Here is a 24975-nt window from a genome sequence, read left to right on the forward strand (position 1 = left end):
CTTATGAAAGATGCATTTTTCTACTGAAATATCAGATTTTTAAGTGTGTTCAAATTGTTTGAAAATTTAAATATGGAATCAATAATGGCTACCATCAACATCCCTTTGTAGTGATAACAGTTCATGGATGGAAAAAGTACTTCATTCACCTATACAGCCAACAACACACTACAGGTGCACAGTGCTTCCTTAGAAACCAATATATGATGCTGTATGTCATCTGTGCAATATAAAAATCAGACCACTAGCTTCCAGCAGGCTTTTTCCTGACTCATACAATGAATTCACATTTGTATAGTTCTCTTACTGTCAAATTAGTATGGTGTCGGACCGATCTGGTTAGCCTTCTGTCGTTCCAAAAGTATGCCTCCTATGTTTATTCATGGAAACCACAGGAGATACATAGATCACAACAGCACAGCTAAATAGAGATATATTTCAGCTACAGACTGTCATTTTTCCACATAGTCACCACCATTCATTATGCCCTTTTGCCAATGATGAAACAGAGTCTGCACACTGTGCTTGTAAAAATCAGAAGCTACTGAGGCTAAACACTTCCTCGCAGCTTTGAGAAGAGCGCATTAGTCTTGAAAATGTTCACCGTGTAGTCCATCTTTCATCTTGGTAAGAGATGGAAGTCTGAAGGCACTAAATTGGGACTGTACGGTGGATGTGGTAAGACAGTCCAGCCAGATATTGCAATGAGTTGCGTGGTCACAAAACTTGTGTGGGGGCTGGCATTACCATGTTGCCGGTGAAAGGTGGTCTTCTTCTCTGGCCTTACACTGGAAATCTGGGCTTTCAGCTTAGTCAGTGTTGTCTTGTAGCATGCTGTACTGACAGTTTCTCCAGGCTCCAGGACAACCAAAAGAACCACACCCTGGGTATCCTAGAAGACTGTGCACACCACTTTCCCTGCAGTTGGCTGTGTCTTGAATTTCTTCTTTGACAGAGAATTTGCATGTCACCATCTGTGGTCTGTCTTTTGATTCCAGGTCATAGTGGTGGCACGATGTCTCAGCTCTGGTGACGATGCTATTCAGAAAATTGTCACCTTCAGCTTCATATTGGTCCGGCAGGCCTCAACAAAATTCCATTCAATGAGATTTTTGTTCTCCTGTAAGCATCTGTGGGACCCATTTTGCACAGATGTTTGAATTACCAAGATGTTCCAACATTTTTTCCAAGGCATTACAGCTGACATTTATCTTTTCACAGAGTTCTCTGGTCATTATCCAGCAATCAGCATGGATGAGTTTGTGAAGACACTCTTGACTACAAGAGATGACAGCTCTGCAGGTTCGAACAGGCCATGGCTTGTCATGCACACCCTTTTCACCATCTCAAATATGTTTTAACCATCGCCTCACATTGCTCATGTCTATTGTATCATCTCCATACACCTTTGGCAAGCATTGATGGATTTCAATCAGTGCAATTTATTCAGCAGTGAGAAATTCAGTCACACATTGCTGTTTAATACATATGACCATATCAGACTCCATTTTGGAACACTCCTCTGCTGGCACCATCTACCGCAGAACAACAGAACCACCTGCAAATGAAAGAGGAAGCATTAGCACTACACCAACAACATTTGGTGTGGACATCCAAAGTCACCACAAAATTACTTTCGGAATGACCCTCGTACATTTTTGTAATTAGGTATAAGTAAAACACAACCAGTAGACTGAACACAACTTTATTCCATGGAATCATTAACATCTTGAACACAGTATTTAAATAACATTCAGCTGGAACCAATTATGTACACAAGGAGCTTAGCAATACACATACAGAAGTGAGGGTGAACGTATCTTGACTAGCCTTAAATAGACAGGGGCCCTTGGTGGGATCTCTCTCTCTCTCTCTCTCTCTCTCTCTCTCTCTCTCTCTCTCACACACACACACACACACACACACACACACACACACGCACACACACACACACACACACACACACACACACACACACTCAAGTCTGAGGCGTACATGACACAGCACTGCCACACATAAGGTTGTTTGGAAGTACGCGTATGCATTGCTGCACTCCTCCTCTCTTAGGGAGCTCACAGATTCTTGAGATGCCCATGCTGTCCTCCTCATCTGCTGAGCTCTGGCTAAGGGGGTGTGGTGGAATGGGAATATATAGTCTTAAGTGATTTGGGCATGGTCACATTCTGCGCACACCTCCCCATGTCAAACAATACAGCAACACCGGTGATACCAGGGCTGTTTCTGTGTTGACCTCGGGCATCGGCTCTGATGACAGTGCTCATGGTGGAGATGATACTGGTATCAGGAATGGGTGACAGAATCCCTGATAATGGTGTTAGAAGCAATAGAGGAATTGCTGGTTTGGCAGCTGAGGACAGATGCCCCCACCTATGCGGGAGTGGGGAACTGGCAGCAGCAAGTGATGTGATGCCCATTGTGGACAGGCTCGAAGGCAGTGTTGTGATATCAGAGGGTGCCCAGCCATCCATATGAAGACAAAGTTGATCATGGTGCCTTGAGCAGAGGCTATCCTCTGTTTGGAACTAGCAGAGACATCGCCCCTGGCATCTGGTGATGACAGCTGGAATCCATTTAGGGTGATGTCCAAAACTGCAAGCCCAGGCAGCTACACCCAGTCAGAAGAGGCACAGCAGCTGCACAGGTTGATGTCAAGGTGGAGGACAAAGGAGGTGGAGCAGTGATCTCAGCTGACGGCCATGGAGTAGCTCTTCTCACCGATCAGCAGGAAACGATATGAGAAGAGAAACTGATTTTAGGCAACATCGGATGGAGAGTTAGCAACACACTTTTATGTGTGAGTTTGAATGTTTGCACTATGCGTTCCACCTCACTGCTAGATTGTGGATGGAACAGTGGGGCAAGGATGTGCCGGATACCATGGCAAATTCAAAGTGTTGCAAACCCTTGCAATGAAAACTGTGGACCATTATCAGACACTAACATCATGGTCATGCCTTTGAGTGAAAAAAAAAATGGACAAAGCTCTATGGTGGCAGTTGTGGGTGTGGAAACACAATGAATGACATATGGGAAATGAGAATAGGCATCAATGACCAACAGCCAATAAGTATTGAGACAGGGCCAACAAAATCCACATGTATACCATCCCATGCAAGTGAAACCATTGGCCAAGGAGACAATGGTGCTCAGGGAGCTGCTTGGTGCATCACATACTGTGGACAGGACGTAACCAGGCAGGTACTGGTAATGTCATTGTCCAAGCTGGGCAAAACGTGTGTTGAGGGGCCAACACTTTTGTGCATGAGACACCTCAATGATTTGCATGTAATAAACAGAGAACATCCAAGTGAAGCACTGAGGGGATCACTACCTGAGGGGCTGCATGATCTTTGTCTAAAATCAGGTCACCATCCACAACAGAGAACCAATGTCAAAAATGTAATAATTATGGAGGGGTCAGACACATGAGAAGGTGGTGAATCTGGCCAACCATGTTGTATGAATGTTATGGCCTTCTGCAAGATGGTATCTGAAGCTACAGCCTTCACAATCCACGTGCTAGTTACAGGAAAACCATCAACCATCTTCTGTGTGGTGATACAATGTGGAAACAAAGCGATTTCTACTGATCAAATCCTGCATCCAAATGAGCTGGTGGGTGGGACAAGCATTGGCATTTATGTCTTGGTTTGTAGGGCAGAAATGAATCTTATAGGAATAATGCAAAAGGAAAAGATCCCAATATTAAATTTGATGTGCTGCTTTATCTGTTAATGGTGTGGAAGGATTGAATAAGGATCAGTGATTAGGTGGAATTTGATACCATAGAGAAAAACATGGACTTTTTCACAGCATATACAATGGCCAAAGCTTCTTTCTCTATCTGAGAGTGCCTAGTCTGAGCAGGAGTCAGTGTTTTTCAGGCATAAGCAATAGCCTGCTCGAAGTCATGATTTCTATGAACCAGTACCGCCCCCAATTCATACTGTGAAGCGTCTGTCACAAGAACCAAGAGGAGGCCTGCTTAGTACGTCAGTAAGCAGGGCACAGGATACAACATGGTCTTAAGGGTGGAAAACATGGTTTCACAAGTCAGCAACTACCAAAACTGGGTCCATTTGCACAGCAATGCATATAACAGCTGCCTGATTGTCACTGCCCCACACAAAAATTTATGGTAGTAGGCGACTTTGCCTAGAAAAACCTGAAATTCTTTGACTGACATAGCATGTGGATGTGACACAATAGCAGAAACATGTTGATACAAGGGTTTGAGACCCTCATGAAAAACTTCAAACCCAAGACAAATGATAGAAGGCTGAAACAATTGATATTTTTCTAAATTACTTTTCAACCAAGCTGCTTGGAGGACAGAAAAAAGAATACAGAGATTTTGCAAATGTTCTGCAGTGGAGGACAGGGTGTTGTAAATAGGCATCTGGCAAGTCAATTTTTGAGAAATATTGACCACCTGACAACTTAGCAAAGATTTCGTTCAGGTGTGATATCGGGTGTGTATCCACTATAGACTGCATTCACGAGAACTTTAAAATTGCCACATAGCCATAACTGGCCCAACAATTTCTTTACTATTACTAAGGGGGTAGACCACTCACTTGATACAATAGGCTGAGCATCACCAGATTCTGTGAGGTGATCTAATTCATCTTTGACTTGTTCACTGACTGCCACTTTAGTGGGACAGACCCAGACAAAACGAGGGCATGAAGTAGGTTTCATGAAAATTATTGGCACACCTCAATCGAGGAGAGAACAAAGAGGAAAACTCAGAATATACTGCATCTACCTGTATATAGAGCACTTTTTCAGACACTAAATTCAATTCATCTGAAATGGTAAGACCAAACAACTTAAAAGCATCTAGTCCAGAAAGATTCTCCATACATGTGTTATCTCCAAGAAGAAGTGAGAGTGACCAGACTGCTGACTTGTAGGTCACTGTGGCAGAGAATGGGCTGAGAATAGGAATACTCTGTTTATCGTAATTTACTAACTTTGTGATACAGGGAGAAGTGGAGGGGAGCCCAAGTCCATATAAGTTTGTGAGTTTAACAAGGTTACCACAACTGCTGTATCCATTTGCATGTGCAGAACTTTACGAAAAACCATAACATTGATGAAAAGCTTGTTTGACGTAACAGTAACAGCCAGTACAATGTTTATGTCCATATACACATCAGGATCATTGTGCTGAATTTTTGCAAGTATGACAGGTAGCCCAGCATTTTGGGGAGCCTGGGTGCTCATGGTTAATGAAACAATATGGGCAGGACAGAGCATGGAATGCATACATTGCTGTTTACTGGCCTGTTTACTTTTCTGGTGTTGCTGCTGCTGGGAGTGAGGCCGGCCACCTAGACATGGTGACCGTGTGCAGACCACAACATTCATGTCTTCCCCCTGTGAACTATCTGAAGCCTGGAGTGGAGGAGAGGGTTGGATTGCCGATACCTCACACCGTGACTCAATTTTGTTACCTGCAGTTCTTGACATCTCGAACGACTGTGCAATAGCTAAAACCTCAGAGACGGATGGATTTTCACACTGGAGGGCACACTCTCACACCTCACGATCTGGAGTTAAATGAATGATAGCATCTCTCTCCATCTTATCAGCATATGGCTCGTTATGCAAATTGAACACAAAATTCCAATGGTGACTTAACTCATGGAGTTCAGCCACCCATGCTCAATAGGATTGATGTTGTTGCTTCTTACGGTGGTAAAACTCACCCTAGGATGCAGTAACATGGGTGCTCTTACCATAGTATTTTGAAAGAATTCACACATTTGGTCAAACAGTAATGAAGATAGATACTGCAAAGTAGCAAGTTGACACAGGACTTGATACATTCAAGGCAGTATCCATGAAAGCAATAAGGCATGACATAAAATAGTATCATTAATACCAAAAGCTTGAAAGTGTTGTTGCAGAAATTTCTTGAATGTGTCCCACTTCTCAGTGGACTCATTGTACATAGGAAAGGGTGCTGGATAAACCATGGAAGCCAAAGAGGGCAAAATAGCAGGTGACACAGACTGAGGAGCATGCCAACTAGACAAAACAGAAGCCAATGATTGAAGTACCTGAGTTTGATTGTCCAGCACCTGTGAGTGGTGGCTGCAATGCTGTGGTGAACGAGTCATGCTGTTCAACCAGCTGATATAAAATGTCCTTTATAACACCATCAGCCATTGTAATAATAAATGGAGGACCAGCCAGAGTAGAAATTTGCTCAGAGAACAGGACCACCCTCATCTCCATTCATATTGTAATTAGGTATAAGTACAACATGACCAGTTGACTGAAAATAACTGTACTCCACAGATGCATTAATCACATTCAGCAGGAACCAATTATGTACACAAAGAGCTGTAGCAATACACATAGAAAACTGAGGGTGAGTGTAGTTTGGCTAGCCTTAAATAGACTGGGGCCTGTGGCGGGTTGTGGCAGTGATTTGTCACACAAAATTCAGAAATTTTTCTTTGGGATAGAAGGAAGGAGTCGTCAAGAAGATATGATTTTAGTGTGTGTCTAAATTTATCTTAATTATCTATTACATTCTTCACATCATTTGGTGGTTAAAGATTTGTAAGTCTGAATATATCAGTCCTGTTGATACCACAGTAAAAGCTAAATGATGGACAGTGTAAATTTCTCACTGTAGTCTTACATTGTGAATATTATGTCGTTTTCTATGATACATTCTTGTCAACAAACTTCAAAAAGAAACAAATGTACTGAAAAGCTATAGTCAGTTTACCTGTGGGTAAAGAGTTTCTAGAGTAGCCATTCATTCACTCATTCATTAGTACATCATGTTCCATAAATTCCTTTATGAAGATCCTTTGAGGCTCAGACAAATTATACATCAATTGGTAGAAGCTGTTACTGCAGGCCTACTTCCCTAAAGGATACTATAATCAGTTACAACTAATGCTAATCTACTCACATCAATAATTCTGAGTATTAGTCCTAGATTTTTTATACATACACAGTAGGCAGCTATCCTAAGAGCTTTTGGGCATTTTTCCTCAGTGCTTGTACAGCTACATACAATTTTGTTTCTGTAATATGTAGACGGAATCAGCTGAAAGAAATACTGCTCATCACATGTTTTGTGCAGTCCCCTACCTGAACAGAAAACTTTAACATGTTTCTTGGAAAAACAAAATAATTTTTAAAGTGGAGCAGTTTCAGACTTGTGTAATGTGATACTTGATTGACAATATGCGTTGATAGGTACAGCAAAACATGACAAAAAACAGTGTACCAGCGGTAAATGAGTACTACTGGTGCATGGCAGCAGTAGACTAAGATTACAATATGGACCAAGAGGAAAAGGGCAGAGTTGTACAAGGAAGACATGGCCAACAAATATTTTACAGATCTTTCAATATTCATTGTTGCTAATGGCAGCATTCAAGACTGATCAACACTACACCTTGTAGCCACAGTACCGATACAGTCTACTACAGTATAACATACAAGAGATTTTTGCAGAATGGCCTGGTGTTATAACTTATGTCCCTCAGAAGATAGTATCTACCACAGTTTACTATTATTTGGGCTTAAAAGAATATATTAAGTAGTGTAAAAAATACTCTTGGCTTAATTACAAGAGGGGAGAGTGTTCTACTTCGAAGATAGTGAATGTAGGAATAGGTTATGCTTGCTGGTCAATCTAGAGATTGATTTTAGAATCACATGAAGCAACACATACTAGAAACTGCCATGTGAAATTTCCAGTATTTTCTCTTGCTTTTGTTACTGTGAGACATGAGGTTGTGTTCCTGCACCATTTTTAAATATTGCAAGTTCCACAGATTTAAGTGCTATGCAATAATTAAAGCTGTTTGAAGGATATTGCTACTTATTCAATTACAGAGTTTTATGGTGAGTAAAATTCTGTATATTTGTAATAGTGGTTACATAACATGTGGACAGTTACACCATACTTCACTGATCATACACCATCTTTACCTTGAAACAGAAATAAGTCTCATACAATGGAATACATGATATTTGCAAATGAACTGAGTTTTTAAAATGTTTTAACGGTACTCCCTATCTTGAAAATGGGAATCTGTTTTAGTTTCCAGTAGCATCCATTTCAGAATGGTTTTAACTTGTAACTAGTTTTTGATATTAGTTGTTATTAATCTGATTTCACTTACTGATTATCAGTGTTTAATAGAGTATTACTATGTAACACATAGACTGTTAAATGAAATATTGCCAAAAATTTTTGAATTCTAACACTTTTTAAATTTGAAATTAATATTAGTAGACTGGCAATGGCAAGGAAAGAAGAGAAATTTGTTAACACCAAATATAGATTTAAGCGTCAGGAAGTCATTTCTGAAAGTATTTGTATGGAGTGTAGCCATGTATGGAAGTGAAACATGGATGATAAATAGTTTGGACAAGAAGAGAATAGAAGCTTTTGAAATGTGGTTCTACAGAAGAATGCTGAAGATTAGATGGGTAGATCACATAACTAATGAGGAGGTATTGAATAGGATTGGGGAGATGAGAAGTTTGTGGCACAACTTGACTAGAAGAAGGGATCGGTTGGTAGGACATGTTCTGAGGCATCAAGGGATCACCAATTTAGTATTGGAGGGCAGCGCGGAGGGTAAAAATCATAGAGGGAGACCAAGAGATGAATACACTAAGCAGATTCAAAAGGATGTAGGTTGCAGTAGGTACTGGGAGATGAAGAAGCTTGCACAGGATAGAGTAGCATGGAGAGCTGCATCAATCCAGTCTCAGGACTGAAGACCACAACAACAACAAACATTAGTTCCTAGGTACATCACCATGTTGTACCTTGGAACCCTTTTTCACTTTTGGAAAAATTTTACCTTTACAGAGTAAGTTCAGGAAAAGTCTGTAGCACTCATAAAGTGAATGCTACCATTTTGAAATGGAATTAAAAAATATTTGAACTTCTGTTACAGGTCTGAAAAGTTTTCCAAGGTACAACACTCTCCCCTGCTTACTGAGTGGACAGTCAATACGTTTACAATGCAATTTCTGACAAACTAAACAGTTAACAAATTACATAGATGTTATCAAAATAACTTTCTGTAAATAATTTATATGCTAGAATCAACCATGAACTTATTTTCATACATTTTTTTCTGGTGGAAGACAGTTTCTCATTTTATTATTGGATGTTTTTCTGTGGGTACACCACCCATTAACAATACACATAATATCATAAATAATCTTAAATTCTGGTCTAATTAAAGTACACAACAAATACTAAGTCACAAAAATGGCATTAATGGAAACAGCCATTAATTTTGGCATCATCTTTCTCTATCTGCTTGACTTAGTTCCTTACCTTAAGTATTCAAAGAATGACACTTTCCATTCTAGATTGTATGCTAGCTGCTGTATGCTGTAGGTAATAATGTCATAGTGTTCAGTGGCTGAGAAATAAAGAAAGTGAATTTGAAATTCTTGCCAGTGAAAACAACATACTGTCAGCAATGCACTTGTTGTACATCAATGAGCACAAGATAAAGGAATCTGAGGTGATGTGTTCTCATATTCCTAATTTTACATTAGTTCATCTGTATTCCAGGCAACATTTTAAAACTAGAGGAACTTGTGTACACCTAGGAAATGATGTTAGAGGTAATCCCCTTCTTACCTGTGAAAGATATGATACAGACAAAGATATATAGTTAGTGGGGACAATGCATACAGACTTAAATACATATATAATATCAGCATACAGAATGATTCCCATAAATGTTTAAAAACTTCCAAAGTGCCCTAAATGATGCTGAGATAAGTAATCTAATATGAGACACATGGGTCTGCAAGTGTCAGGAAATACTCCCAAAGTGGATGACTAATGGTGAACATGTGACATCACCAGAAGATGTACCTTGCCACATGTGCAGTGGTTTGGCTTGTTGATCCTGCTCTCACCAGTAAGGGGCAATGCTACACATTGCTTACTTGAATTCAAGCAAATGTTGCAACTTTTGAACAATTTATTTACTGGTAACAATGCAGTTCAGAAGCTTATACTCATTTACCTAAGGAATGCCGGAGGCTTTTGTTGCATTGTACTTTGCAAGAAACCAGTGCAGACTGTCTGACCAATAAATAAAATAATAAATCTTATCTCAATGTAAACTCATAATAGTCTAACACAATGAAGAAAATATTGCCTGCCAGACACAGGACTCGAACTCTTAGCCCCATGTACTAAAGTTTTGCATGAAGGCCCAGAGCAACACCAAAGTCAATATTTGGTTGGCGTTGGTGGGATGATTAGGTGTGACAAACTAATAGGCTCAACCACTGCACTTGTGGTGAAGCATGTCATCTGGTGACATCACATCTTCAACATATGTCATCCACTTTTGGTGTATTTCCCAACATTTGCAGCACCATTTGTCTTATTTTAAATAACTTGTCTCAACATCATCTATGTAGCTTTGGAGGTTTTTAAACATTAATAAGACTCACCCTGTGTAGACCACTTTACTAGCTACCATGACTCCTTGTCTTCCTTGTTAAGAAATAATGCCAGAATAGCTGCAGAAGTGTAATTATATGTGGTGATTTTATTGTTGATTTTTCTTGTAGGATCTGACAAAGTTGCAGCTGATCAATTATGACACCAACTATGATAATTAGCTGACTTGATCAGGCATCAACTGATCTTAGCTGTAATGTAGAAATAATATTTGTGAATTTCTCAGATCACAGCGCACTCTCTACCCATGCTAGTTTACATCAGCTACTGCTAAGAGAAAAGCTAATTACAAGATGTAGGAACTATAGCAACACCAATATAAATAATTTTACTTTTCACTTACAAAATGAGGGGTGGGAAAATGTGCTGACTGATACAATGGTAAATAAAAAGTTTGATAGTTTCATGCAGGTTTTTCTGAGCTACTTTCCTAATAAGTCGCCAGAATGAGTGAAATTCATCAGCTAGAAAAAGAAAAATCCTTGGATTACAAAAGGCATTAATATTTCAGCATTAAAGATGAGGTTCTGCACAAAATCAAGAAAACAGCTGGTGGAAACACTGTAGCATGTATCTGTTATTTCAAGGAATACAAATATTCTATAGGTGATTGATCAGAGCTGAAAAAAAAAAAGCACAATGACTTTACAAACTTCCAGCATGCTGGAGTAACTTTGGTCAACAACTTCTGTTTATCAGTAGAATGAAAAACCAGTCCAAGTTGCAAATATTATATTTTTTATTCCGTGACTAGTTTCCAGCCAAGGCCAATTTTCAACTCAACATAACAAAGTTGAAAATGGCACTTCCGAAGATGTCAAAAAATGTGTAATGTACATTACAATGCATGCATATAACTGCAGTTGGCTTGATGTTTTGTGCAAATATGTTACCTTCACTACATATCAGTGTGTTACTGAAATAAAAGTTTTTAAAAGTCTATAAAAGCCAAATCTATGTGGTCGCTTCTGTCATTGCCTTTGTCAGATATCTGGTGTGAAGTATGTGAGATTTTTTCTTCTTTTGTGTATGCAGTTGAGTAGTGGCAACATTTGTTTGCTTTGCCTTCATGGTGAAAACTTTTAAAATAGAATTCAAAATTTTGTCTTTCATTTTTCTATAGACTATTAGACTATTCTGAATCATGGGCCATCAACAAATGTGTGGATATAAATTTTTTACCACTGATAGTTTTAAAATTGACGAAAATTGATTAAGATTTTGAGAGGTATTGTGATAAAATTTTACAGCAGATGCACTGAAGGGCTTATGCATTGCACTGCAGGCAACCAAATGTGTTTTTATAACTGTCTGACTATATGTGATTTATGATATGTTTTTTACTAATATTGCATCAGGTACTGTTTCTTAAGAAAATTCCTGATGTGGCCATTGATTCCAGTCTCCTAGTAAACAAACTCAGAGGAAATATAACTATTGATTGCTAGTAATACAACAAGGACATGTGAAAATAGTTACTTTGAACTACAAATACACATAAAGACAGGTTACTTTACAAGATGGAGGATAAAATATGTGAAGTTTTAATACGATGAAATAACCAGAGACTAAAGAAAAAGACTGACTGAAAAGATATATAGTTATAACATGAGCTGATATATTTTTGAAGACAAATATAGAACAGAGACTTCATTACATATAACACAATTATTACCATCAAAAATGGAACTAATACTACATCAAAAATCCTTTGATATAATAAAGTGACATACCAATCTCATAAGTATAAGGTGACAAAATAATTTAAGCACTGTGAAAAAACTATCAGTATTCTTCCATCTCTGTGTATGTATCATACATAAATCACACAGGCTTAACTCATGCAGAGGTATGCAGGCAGTCATTCTTATCACAGCTATGTTCTGCTAAGCACTTAACAGAAATTGTGGAGTATCAATGGAGAAACATGAGACTGTGCTGAAAAGTAAGACCTCTGAATTTTTATGTGAAAATTCTTAAAGCTTTTTAAATAAAATAAATGGTACTAACATTATACATATTTATTGTTCAAGTCTTTATGTTTGCAGCCCTCTGCCACTAGAGGGCTCTGAGTTGTAGCATGTGACATAGTGGTGAACGAGAAACAGATTGCTGTAATCAAGTTTCAAATTCGAAGACTTCATCCACACATGGAGCACCCTCTCCTTCAGCATGACAATGCCAGACTGCACATGAGCATTGGAACATCTGCAACCATCTAACATCTTGGGTTCATTGTCATTCATCATCCTCCATACAGTCCTGACTTGGGCCCATCGTATTTGCATCTGTTTACAAAACTTAAAGAACATCTCTGAGGACTTCACTTTGACAGTGATGAAACAGTGCAGGCAAAGGAGAGGTTGTGGCTCCATCAACAAACTCGAACATTTTATGGTGATGTTATCAACAAACTTGTCTCTCGTTGGCAGAAATGTGGTCATCACCAGGGTGACTATGTTGAGAAATAAATATGCAGGCATGAAGAATAAAGATGTAGACTGTTGACAATGTTTGTTTATTTTAAAAGCTTTAAGGTTTTCACATACAAAATTCAAAGGTATTATGAGGGCAATTTTTTTTTCGACCTCCGATAGACTATAAATAAAAGACAAGTTCATAGAAAACAATTATTTTATTATCAAAAGTTTTGTACACTTATGGTTACTATTCAACATAATCACCGAAAAGATTGCGACATTTATCATACCTGTGGACAAGTTTTGCAATTCCCTCTTTAAAAACTGTTGCCGCCAATGATTTCAAATAAGCATTGATGTTGTTTTGAAGATTTTCATTGGCTTGAAAGTGCTGCCCTCCTAGCCACATCTTCAGTTCAGGGAAAAGGTGAAAGCTGCTCGGTGCCAGGTCAGGACTGTATGATGGATGATCGAAAATGTCCCATTGAAATTGTTCAAGGAGCCATTGGGTTGTGCCAGCAGTATGTGGATGAGCATTGTCTTGGATCAACACAGTTCCTGAAGTCAGCATTCCTCTTTGTTTGTTTTGAATTGCTCTCCACAAACCTCGTAAAGTTTCACAATAAGCAGCTGCATTGATAGTGGTTCTGGGCTGCATAAACTCTACAAGCAACACACCTTTTTGGTCCCACAACACAGTAGCCATAACCTTTCTATTGTTGAATGTGTAATTTAATTTTTTTGGTTTGTTTGGTGAATTTGGATGCATCCATTGTTGTGATTGTCGTTTTGTTTCTGGTGTATCATATTGGATCCAAGTTTCATCTCCAGTAACAATTTATTTCGAAAAGTTCTCTCCTTCATTGTGACAACGGTCAAGGAAATTCAAAGTTGACGCCATTCGGTGACTATTGTGGGCATCCGTAAACATTTTTGGAACCCAGCATGCACAAAGTTTCTTGTAGCCTAAATGTCCAGTAATAATAAAGTGTACAACAGATCTTGAAACTTCCAGAATTTCCATAGACAAAGCAGTTATGGTGAACCTACGATTTTCTCTAACCATCCTCTCAACTCATTCGACAAGGTCGGCTGTAATGACAGACTTGCGTCCTTGGCCCCCTTCATCATGCACATCATTTTGGCCATCTTTAAACTTTCGGCGCCATACACCATCAGTCATGAAGTTATCACCGTAAACTTGGCTCATTCTCCAATGAATTTCTGCTGCACTATTCCCTTCTGCTTGCAGAAACCGAGTTACACTTCGTAATTCACAATTGGCGGGAGCAACAATGATGGCATCCATGTTTACGTGGCTGTAGTGCAACACAGACTGATGCCTTGAGGTTGGCAATGGTGGAGTGTGTAGTGCAGGAGTTGCGCAGTAGCATATAGTGCATGACCACTTTCTGCCGCTCGCATAGCTTCTATACTAAGCGATCGGAAGTTAAAAAAAAAAACAGCCTTTGTACTTTCCAGCATGTCCTCATAAATATAGATGCAGATGTAGGGAAAAGAATTGACAAATTGATTTTTGTGTTCAGTATTTTAATGATTGGCCTGTCTTCTTTACGTGTGGCAAGGAGTGAATTTACAGTGTAAATTCGATTTTACATTCTCCAATTTTATGTTTTCCATGATTCTACACCATAAATTTGTAGCATCTGTGAAAAACCCCTAAGATCAATGCTAGAAATTCCCCTATTTTACATTTCTTCCTACTAAGGTTTACCTTGATTCTAAGTTCTTACTCAGTGTCTCCCTTGACTTTTGACTTCATCCCGTTTTCTTCCTATTGACATTTGATGTGACTGAATGAGTTATAAGCAGCACAAAAGACAGATGATTCACACCAAATGCGGTGGCAGAGTTAAGGGGATATTTTAGGTCATTGTGGAGAGTGGAGATGTGAGAAAGGAAATGCTGATGTAATCCATGATTGGTGTTCCAAACAACTTGCAACATTTAGCCTCACCATAGAATTATGATTCTAATGGTAATTGAAAGACAGGACAGTTGACGCAAAGCATAATGGAGCGAGCCAATAAGTGATGAAGGGACCCAGCCACCACTTTTTTACGCCACTTATAGCTCAGTCTCATCTTTTTTTCATGTATTTTTGATGTACTATATTCAACCTAAATATCTGTTGTCAACCTTTTATATTCAAACACTGAGTCTTGAAGAATATGCTTGGTTGTAATTGAGGAAACATCACCCATTTCTAGCTAGTGAACCAGTGTTGGCTGGTGACTTATTAAGTCATGCAGTAGCCAGCACAGCCACCACACCACACTAACACATGTAAAATAAGCTTGCCTGCTAGATGTGTGGAGAGGGGGAGTGGTCCTTCAGTGACGGGAGTGCTTGTAGGGGTGAAAGCATTTTTTAAAGTTCTGCAAATAGACTTTTCATGCAGATGATGTGCTGTGACAGAGAGTTAACATAGAAATAGAGCAAGGGTTTTGCAATAGCACATTGTAAAAACTTCCGTGTTCATATTTGACATGATGCAGTTGCCACAAATACATACACTACTCATGTATATATTTTGCACCACACCATCACACACTGTATATTGTAAAGATTGGCAGCAGTGATAGAGGACATGAAGCAAAACTGCAGCACCTGAGCTTTATTTCAAATTTTCATTTTACACAATGTATAGAAATTCACTGAGCTGACTTCTAATTGAGGAAGTAAACTCATTTTTTCACATCTCTGTTTCTCTCATCAGGCCTAAAATAATACTTTAATGGTGGTGAGCATATGAAGTGCAGCTCATGAGAAAAGCTTTAAACAATAACAGCAATGATGACAAAGTATGTCATTAAGCAGATGTCCACATTTATGCTTATGGTTTAACCCCTTAGCTGCTGTGATGCTTTCAGTTTAATTCAACATGTTCATCAATTTTTGCTTTTTTATGGATGAGCACAAAGGATTATCTCTCAAAAATGCATGTTTTGAACATACAATTTGTGGTCATGGCATGTCAGGAAACAGCTTTATTAGCATGTACCCAGATAACAGTTTCAATTTTTTGTTGAGTTTTTATGTGCTGTTACTCATCTGTGGTTTTTTAAGAACTGATGAAATTCATTACCACAAACTATTGTATAAACATTGTACTGTATATTTAATTTCCTTCACTAGATTTTATACAAAGTATTGGAAGGTATCACAATTTTTAATCACATATGACAATTACATGCGTTCTTGCTCATATTTGGGGGGGGGGGGGGGGGGGGGAGGTACATTTTCCTTGATTCTGCATTTTCCTCAATGTTGCATTTTTTTAAAATATAAAATAGGGGTTTCACTGTGTATAGCCTTGCTGTGTGGACTGCAACCGGACTGTGCTACATTGTTACTATCACACTGCTGTTTTAACCAAGTTTCATATCTAGCACCCACTTCCCCTTTGACCTGCATTCTTTTTTATGTTACAGCTTTTGTTATATTGTATTTTATAATTACATTCCAGATGGTGACAGATGTTAACTGATTTATGTGGCCATTCCTAAACCATTGCTCAACAGTTCTAATGGTCTGTCCTACATACAGTAGGTCATACTGTCGCCGAATGTAGCATGTATCCATTTTTCAGAGGTCATATTGCTTTTAACATTGCAAAACAGATCAACAGGTACTGCTTTTCTGGGATAGACATTTATAACAATGAAGGAGAGATATCAGGATCATCAGTGAGACACCTGACATATACAGCCAAGCAAATCACCTGTTGCAAAACTCTGCCTAGAGAACAATCATAAAATAAAGTATGACTAAAATAATGATTTCCAAAACCTCATAACCAGGGATGAAGCTTTGAAGTCAAGCAAGGTTTAAAATATGATACTTAGTGTAGGAATATTTTGTTGGCTGACTCATCTGTTTGAGCTGTAAAGGCTAGCAGGATGTGCATTAGTGAAAAAAAGGATGATAAATAGGTAAAGCAGGCACCAGAAGTGAAACTCAACCATTAATTGAGCTAATAGTACCTTACAGTCTATTTGTAGTCCAGACAGTGAATGCAATTAGAACCACTGCTTTACCTGATGATGACAATTGGGCTAGCCACAGAAACACTGAGCACAAAAATGGGATTATCAGTCTGGCTGAATACATGGTGACAGTTGAACTGACAATACTTTTTCTGGCAGTAGTGGCTGGCGGGATTGACAACATGCTTATCACATGTCCCACAATCATAGATTGCTCCTCATTCTGCCTTGTAGATAGCAGTCAGCCACTTTGCCTAATCTGCAAGTATTGTTTACAAGATTCAAACACTTAATGTTGCAATACCTTACAAAATATTTTGCTACATAAGCCAGTAATGCAGCCACATAGTGTCAACAGATTTTGCTGTAGTAATTTTCAGAGTGTGTTTGCAGAAAACGCTGCCGAAATACTGCTGGTTAAAGACAGACTTTCATATAACAGAGAATGTCAGCAGTCCACAGCCACCTGTAGATATTTACTATCAAGCACCCTTGTAAGAACCCATGCACAAATGTGGACACCTTATTTCTGAAATGTTAGAATCTCACACTATATAAAACATGTTGAAAGGTCTATGTTTATGAAAGTCTGAAACACTGTGTAATGTAAGGAAATAATAATGAGTTGACCAAATAATTTGATTAGAATATATACAGAGTGCAACAGAAATATACTGGCAAACTTTGAAGCATTGTAGATGGCACCTTGAAAAACAAGTTGAGCATAAGAAGTTACATAAAGAAATGTCATCTGATGTCACTATAGAGCATCAAAGTTGTAGGAGAAATGTCTGCACTAAGCCTCCCCTTCGGCAGCAGAGAGGAGTTTGTATGATGACAGAGTACACGCAAAACTCCTATCATTAAACCTATACAGCGTATAAGATGTTAAACGGCACCAAACACATTCACACATGCCTCAGGAATACTGTAGAGTGCACAAACATATGTCTGCTGCTAAAAGGGTAGCCTAATGTCAGCTGTCTTCCCCTATAACCTTGATGCTCTGTAGAGTTGTTGTGTTACATTCCCTGTATTCCCTGACAGGGGTTCTTACCCTCAATCTGTTTCTCAACATCCTGTCTACAATCCCTCAAAGCTTGTCCACATACTTTTTTACACTCTATGTATATCACAGAGTTACCTCTTGAGCTAAAAAAAGGCTCAGTCATAATTTTAGAAACATATAGATATTTCCCATCTTTGATATTCTTTTGAAGTCTTGAAATTTCTTTTTGTTACACTAAGAATTAATTCATCAGTGAAATAACCATGTTTCGTTTTAATTTCAGTGGGCTTTTGGTTTCCTTCCTGTACTTCAGAACAATCTCTAAAGTAGATGTAACGAGACTGACAAGAACAACAGGCATCAAATCCAAGATTCTGGAATACCTTGGCATGTTGGCCTATAGATATGGCAGGTAATTAGATAGTTGTTAATATTTTTAAATGCAAAATTGTAATATATCAGGCAGGATATTAGACTTAGGCCTACATTTAATCAGAATCTGAATTTTGTGACTTCTTGATGTAGCAGCAGTCTTAACATGTTCTGCAGGATCCTATTCACATAAGTTACCAAATTTGCTACTGATATGTCTGCATTTATGCATTGTGTGCATAGTGCATATGACAATGACAAATGTGAAATTCTAACTGTGAAAGCAATCTCACCAGCAACTATGGCATATGTCAATGATTAGCCAAGCGATCTCTTTCATGTGTATGTCAAACAAACCTATTTATGTGTATTTCCTTACATTTATATTCAATATGGTTTGTTACTTTAACCAAATTTTGTTATAAAAACAAACATTAATTGAAATTCATTAAATGATTCAAGAACATTTAGTTAATAAAGGAGCATTTTCGTGAGATACCAGTATTTAAAAACTGATAACCAGATGTAAATGTGAAAAAGAAGCAACAGAATACCATTGTCAGTAATATGTGAATTTAGTGGTTTAATTGTGAATGATTATCAGCTGAAAAAAATTGTTGTATATGTACATTTGTTCCACATCTCCTCCTAAACTACTGGACCAATTTCAACCAAACTTGGTACACATATTATTTATTGTCTGGAATGAATCGCTCTAGAGATAAGACCCACCCACCTATCGAAGGGGTGGAGGCAAAAAATTAGTGTAGTCCATGACGTGCTTATGATGATGCTTTAGTCACACAGTATTTGAGAATGAGAGTGCTTAGTGACTTGCAACAAATTTTACACATAATTTCAAACCTATAAGAAACTTTTTCTCAATGACAACCCCCACAAAATGACAAAAGGAAAAGAGTTTATCACTTTCTCCATTTTCACTATTCATGCAGTAAAACTGCCACAGGGAGCAACTATATTCATGACTCATTCAGGAGATACTAATCACATATAACACCTAATATACTAGCAAAATTATATCATTGTACAATACATAGTTCAGGAGATATAATTTCATAAACACTGACATCCGTGAAAAACTGCCACATAATGCATGACATTTTCATTTATTACTTCTTTACTACAAACTCTATTCACAACACATTTTGCAGACAGCAGCCACATAAACCACTAGACATACCTGCAAAATTGTATCATTGCACATTCCATAGTTCAGGAGATACTTCATAAACATAAAGCTTTGTGAAAGTGAAACTGGAGTGCGAAATTCACTCAAGATACAGGAGAAATATGTGTACAAATAAGGGTGAAGTATGTTAAATATTTGTGAAATGTATTTGACATATATTTATGCAAGCAGTGCCATGGATAAAAAGCTGATCTTAATCCCCTGGAATGATATCAAGCAAATTTGTATCACATATCAGTATATCATGTATTTCACATGGGTGTATGCGAGCAATGACATGGATGAAAAACTAATCTTAACCACCTGAAACGATTTCAATCAAATTTGCTACACATATCAGTTACAATCTGAAAAGAAATTCTGTGGGGGTAAGAGCCACCAGTGCCCTATCAGTGTGGATGTGATAATGTGGAGAAAGAGGGGGGGGGGGGGGGGGGAGGAAATGGACAGGCAGCAAGGGGGAAGGAGGAGCTAGTGTGTGTGTGTGTGTGTGTGTGTGTGTGTGTGTGTGTGTGTGTGTGTGTGTGTGTGTGTCTAAATATTACAAACAATCTAATTTTTTACTTACCATCTGGATCCTGAAGATAAAAAGTGCTGTAGGAAAAAAGAAAATAGTTCCAATTTTTCAGTGAGCAATGTGTAAAAAATCTGAATAACTTGATTTCTTAGGTAAAGCCTATACTAACATTTGGTGTTTCTATATTAACTTTTGATATTTTGGGGATCTGTGCACCCTAATTTAAATAAGCTGCCCTTGGCTCATATGCTCTGCCTAAGTAAATAAGTACAATAGTTAACATTCTACTGGTACCAATATTCTTGCAAGTAAGATACTGGCAGTGGTGGCTCATTCTTAAGAGCCAGAGGGGTCCAGCCCAACCAGAAATCTTGTGATGTAATTTTATTCTGTGTATTTATTATACCAAACACTATGAGTGTGACATGACTTTGATGTAGCAAAAGTGACACAGACCAGAGGTACACAGGCCCAGTTTCCACTGCTTGATTGCAGAGGCATGATGTTACTCTGAGCTGTAAGTAGCCAGGTCATTTGACTATCACCAGGGCCCAGCATCAGATGGCCCATACTCCCTCCACATCTCCTGATCATAAAATTGCAGTCACAGTGACATGGCCCAGCAGTTTCCCTTTCTCCACTTTGCCCCTCACTGTAGTATAGCAAAGGGCCAGCTCCGGCAGGCCCCCCATATGGAGCAGTTCACATGTATCCCTCTTTTCCTTCACCCAAAACCCAGCTCTCTCTCTCTCTTTCTCCCCTCCTTGTCCTGCTGTCCACTTGTCCACACAAAGTTTCCTGTTTCACTTATTATTCTAGCAAATATTATGCCGCAGTCTAGCTTAAACAGTTTTGCTCCAGTCCTCAGTTGGCTGAAATTGACAAAAATAGGAAGACTTCCATTAAATAGCTTCAATATCCTGTGGTCAACCTTTGAGATCCTACAATACTGCAGCAAATTTCCAGCAAAAACTCCACTGTTGAGATGAACTGGCTATGTAGGCAGCTGGTGTATGAATTACACACACTGTTGACATATAACCGAAGTGATACATTTTTGGTCCTGCATTCCAACCCCCTCCCTTCACCCATACTGCCATTCATCAACAGGAAATGTTAAGCAGCAAATGGGCCCACCTCTCAGTAGTGTTCTGTATACAGGAGCAATGTTGAGACTCAAGTATTCTTAGAGCTCTTTAAAAATTAATAAAGTAGATTGCTTGCTAAAAATGCCCTTTAATTTATTAAGTATGGAAGAGAAGCTAGAAATCAAGTGGTCAGGTGCAAATCAACCAACTACAATATTACACACAACACACAAAAAACAAAACAAAAATGAAATCACTTCTGTATACACTTTATTATTAGATACTGTATTCCTCAGATTAGGCCTATATTTATAAGTGTATAATTACCATATTTAATATTTTTCTAGTGCTTTTGAAGCAGTTAGACATAAATGAAAGTTATATAACAAATAATTTGGAGCAATTCCACTATAAAGTTTATTGACTGTTTTTTAGGCCCCACCAATGAAAATGAACACCAGCCACCACTGGAGACTGGCTCCTTGTATTCCCTCTGGTACAATAATTTGGCTACTCAACTCATCATCATCATATGCTCTACATTCATGTAGATGTAGATGTACTCCCTGGTGTATTGACTGAGCTGCTTCACATTTTACACATGCTTTCTGTTGCACTGGCACTGGTGTTCTGAACACCATCCTTACCTAAGCACTCTTCATGTGTCCAAGACATTCTGCACAAAGTGACTGAAACCTAGGTACATTTTTGGGGATGCTTCTTTTGTTTCTGAGATAGCTGTTGCTCTTTCACTGATATTAAGAAAGGATGTCAGGCCCTTCTGGACTTGCAGCTGACATCCTACAATATAAAGTATGCAGAACACATAGACATTGTAATTCAGAGCAAGGCTCTTATTACTCCACCAGTTTTAAGGTATGCATTTGGGACATTATTTTTACTTCTTACAATATTTTGGCTGACAACCTTCCAAGATTTTTCAGTGTGTGTCACAGCCTCATCTTTCTGGGAGTCTATGGCTAATGACTCCAATGAAGAACATCTGGCAGATGACCTGTTTAGCCACTATTTATTTGTTTGCTGTTCATGTAACAATCAGTTTTCAGAAAATGTCATAGCTTTAGTTCACGCATATATAGATATGAGATTGTACTAATTGTACTTCTCTTACCCGGAGAAGATAAATTTATACATTGACATATGAATATAAAGTGAAGATCAGATATAATCAATTTTCTGTTACAAAAACAACCTAATTGCTATGCACACTAACAGTTTTACAAGAAAACATTACAGTTTAAAATCTTCCATTGAATAACAACATTTCTCTGTTACTAAGTGCTTGAGTTCATTTTTAAGATATTTAGATAATCTATCTTAAAATCAGATGATATTCTGTTATAAAAAAACTGTCCCTATCATATATGGACTGCAGTCTGCAGCCTTTTTTATTGTATGTAATGCTGTGAAAGTTTCCTCTTCTGTATATATTGTAGTTATGTACATCACTGTCATTACATTATATTCCGGATTTAGTTTGACAAACATGAGTGCCTGCAGGATATACATGCATAAATGGTAAGTATTTCAATTTTTCTAAAAATTTCTTTACAAATCTCCCTCATGTTTAACTTAGCTATCATTATTACTGCATTTTTTGTATATAATAAAGCTTATTTGTACTATACACTGTTGGTATCCACCCCAGATCTCAATATGACACTTAAGATGTGGATTGATTAATCCAAAATATTTTTGCCTTAAAGTATCATAGTCCAGGAAGGCCGAGACCTGTTTTAGTAAAAATGTATTTTTACTGACTTGCTTACAAGTGTGATCTTTATACTTTTTCCATGACAGATGTTCATTCACAATTACACCCAAAATCTTGTGTTTATTTGTATAGATAAGTGCCAGTGGAGGAGTAAATGGAGTATCGTTTGGAGTGTATTTAGATTAAAGCAAAGTAGGAATTGCATTCTCACTGTCTTTTTACAAACAGCTTATTAGCAACAAGGTAAATTTATGGAATATTGTAACCAGTTTCACTAATGTGGGTACAAGTTTGCAGATTACTGCCCCAGCCACCAAAAATTTTGACATTTTCATAGCTTGTGGCCTTGCATTTTTTGCATTCAGTTGAATCATTAACAAACACAAGGAAAAGAATAGACTACAATATAGTTTCTTGAACCATGCCATATTGAAGCATCCTTTAGGTAGATATAGTTGCTAGCAATTGTTCATTCCATTTATAAGTTAACTCAACTCAGCGTTCCTTGTCTTTTAAAAGGGAATTAAGTGGTTTTAAAACTACACCTCTCATTCCATTCTTCTAATTACACAACAAAGTGGTATGACTCACAGTATCAAAAGCTTTACTTATACCTGCAAAGTGCCTGATTCCTTATCTCTTTTATCCAGTTTGTATGATATTTCATGTACGAAAGTTATTACTGCTGTTAACACTAGATCTTCATTTTCTAAAACCATACTTTAGATTTTTGAAAAGATCATGTTTGATGAGGACCTCTATCTAGAGAAATCATCTAATTTTATGACTTGATTCTCACTGCAGGTTTTGTTCTGAGCTTTTGCTGCCTGTTACTCTGGCTTCTCTCACAAATGTGAATGATGGTCCACCTTAATCATAATCATAGTGGCTTTTCAGCTTCTTAAGTGGCTCTATGTTTGTTTGTACTCAGCACTTGCATCATTTTATCTTTGATACTTAACTTGGCACCATTGTATCAACTACATCATCTGTGATGCATGCATGTTATACTCACCAGCACAGCTTTGAGTTGAGTGGTTTGGGCAGTTCAACAAATAAATAGGCACCCTTAACACTGGAAGTCAGTCATGGACTTTCATTTATGGTGACTGGAAAGTTCTCAACCAAACTATTGGGAGAGGAAGTAATGATGTCCCAGATGCACGCCCAAAAATTTATGGAGTAATTCACAGATGCAAACTTTACAGCCTTGTTTAAGGCACAAACAAATGGCAGTTGTGTTACAAGAGAGAGACAAGAGGATATGGTAGTGGTTCTTTCAATCTATCATTACACCACTCTATCAACACAAACATCACAATCAGTGGGGAAGATTAATAAGAAATGTAATGCATGCACTGCAGTAGTTCAGTCACAGATGTAGTGTAGGAAGAGATACTCCAGAAAGTATAGTAGGATAATGGTGGATATCCACACAGTAACATCTAAAGTTAATATGGATGTGACAAACTGGTACGGTTCAGAATGCACAGAAATATACTTCAGCTCCATCAAAACAGAAGAATACAAGCATCACCCTGTATTTGTAACTGCAGTATGTCTCATTTAAGGCTTACAATATGAGGTAGACTGAATGCAGAAACATATGTTGCAGTACTTATAGCTAACATCCCAGAATGATTTCCTAACTTATTCCTTTAACAAAATGTGGTGTGAATAGCCACAGAGAGGAATGTGATAACCTGTATAGACTTCACTAATCCAGGTAGTTGTGGAAGTATAGCCCTTACCAGCTCCAAATGCAAAATATCAGACCAACAGTCATTTGATGTGGGTTACAGAATTCAGTAAGGTTTTCAGTTACAGTCAGTGTGGTTTCAAGTTGAGGCACTTGACCAATGACAAACCAAGTGAAATACAGGCTACGGCAAAGGAGGATCTTCAGTGTAAGAACCATCTTCTGGGAATATTTGTTGGATTGAAAGGTTTTGAAAATACAGGCAGAGAATTTCTCAACTTGGCAGTGAAACATTGTATTTCTTAAGTCAACATTGAATTTATCTTTTGAAAACTGTTAAATAACAAGGGGACAGACTGGCTGGCTGGTAATTACCTTCAAGCATCAAAATTCCGAGTATTTGTG

The 24975-nt window shown here is 38.1% G+C and overlaps 1 protein-coding gene across 1 annotated transcript in view; it reads left to right on the plus strand.

Annotated features, from left to right (window-relative positions):
• The window catches only part of LOC124556231 (O-acyltransferase like protein-like), a 263370-nt gene that overhangs the window by 188913 nt on the left and 49482 nt on the right, over nt 1–24975 (plus strand). Inside the window, exon 8 of the mRNA XM_047130221.1 lies at nt 18233–18361. Coding sequence (XP_046986177.1) covers nt 18233–18361 — 129 coding nt within the window. The remainder of the gene's footprint in view (nt 1–18232; nt 18362–24975) is intronic.

The sequence above is a fragment of the Schistocerca americana genome, chromosome X, assembly GCF_021461395.2.
Source record: "Schistocerca americana isolate TAMUIC-IGC-003095 chromosome X, iqSchAmer2.1, whole genome shotgun sequence".
Taxonomy (NCBI): domain Eukaryota; kingdom Metazoa; phylum Arthropoda; class Insecta; order Orthoptera; family Acrididae; genus Schistocerca; species Schistocerca americana.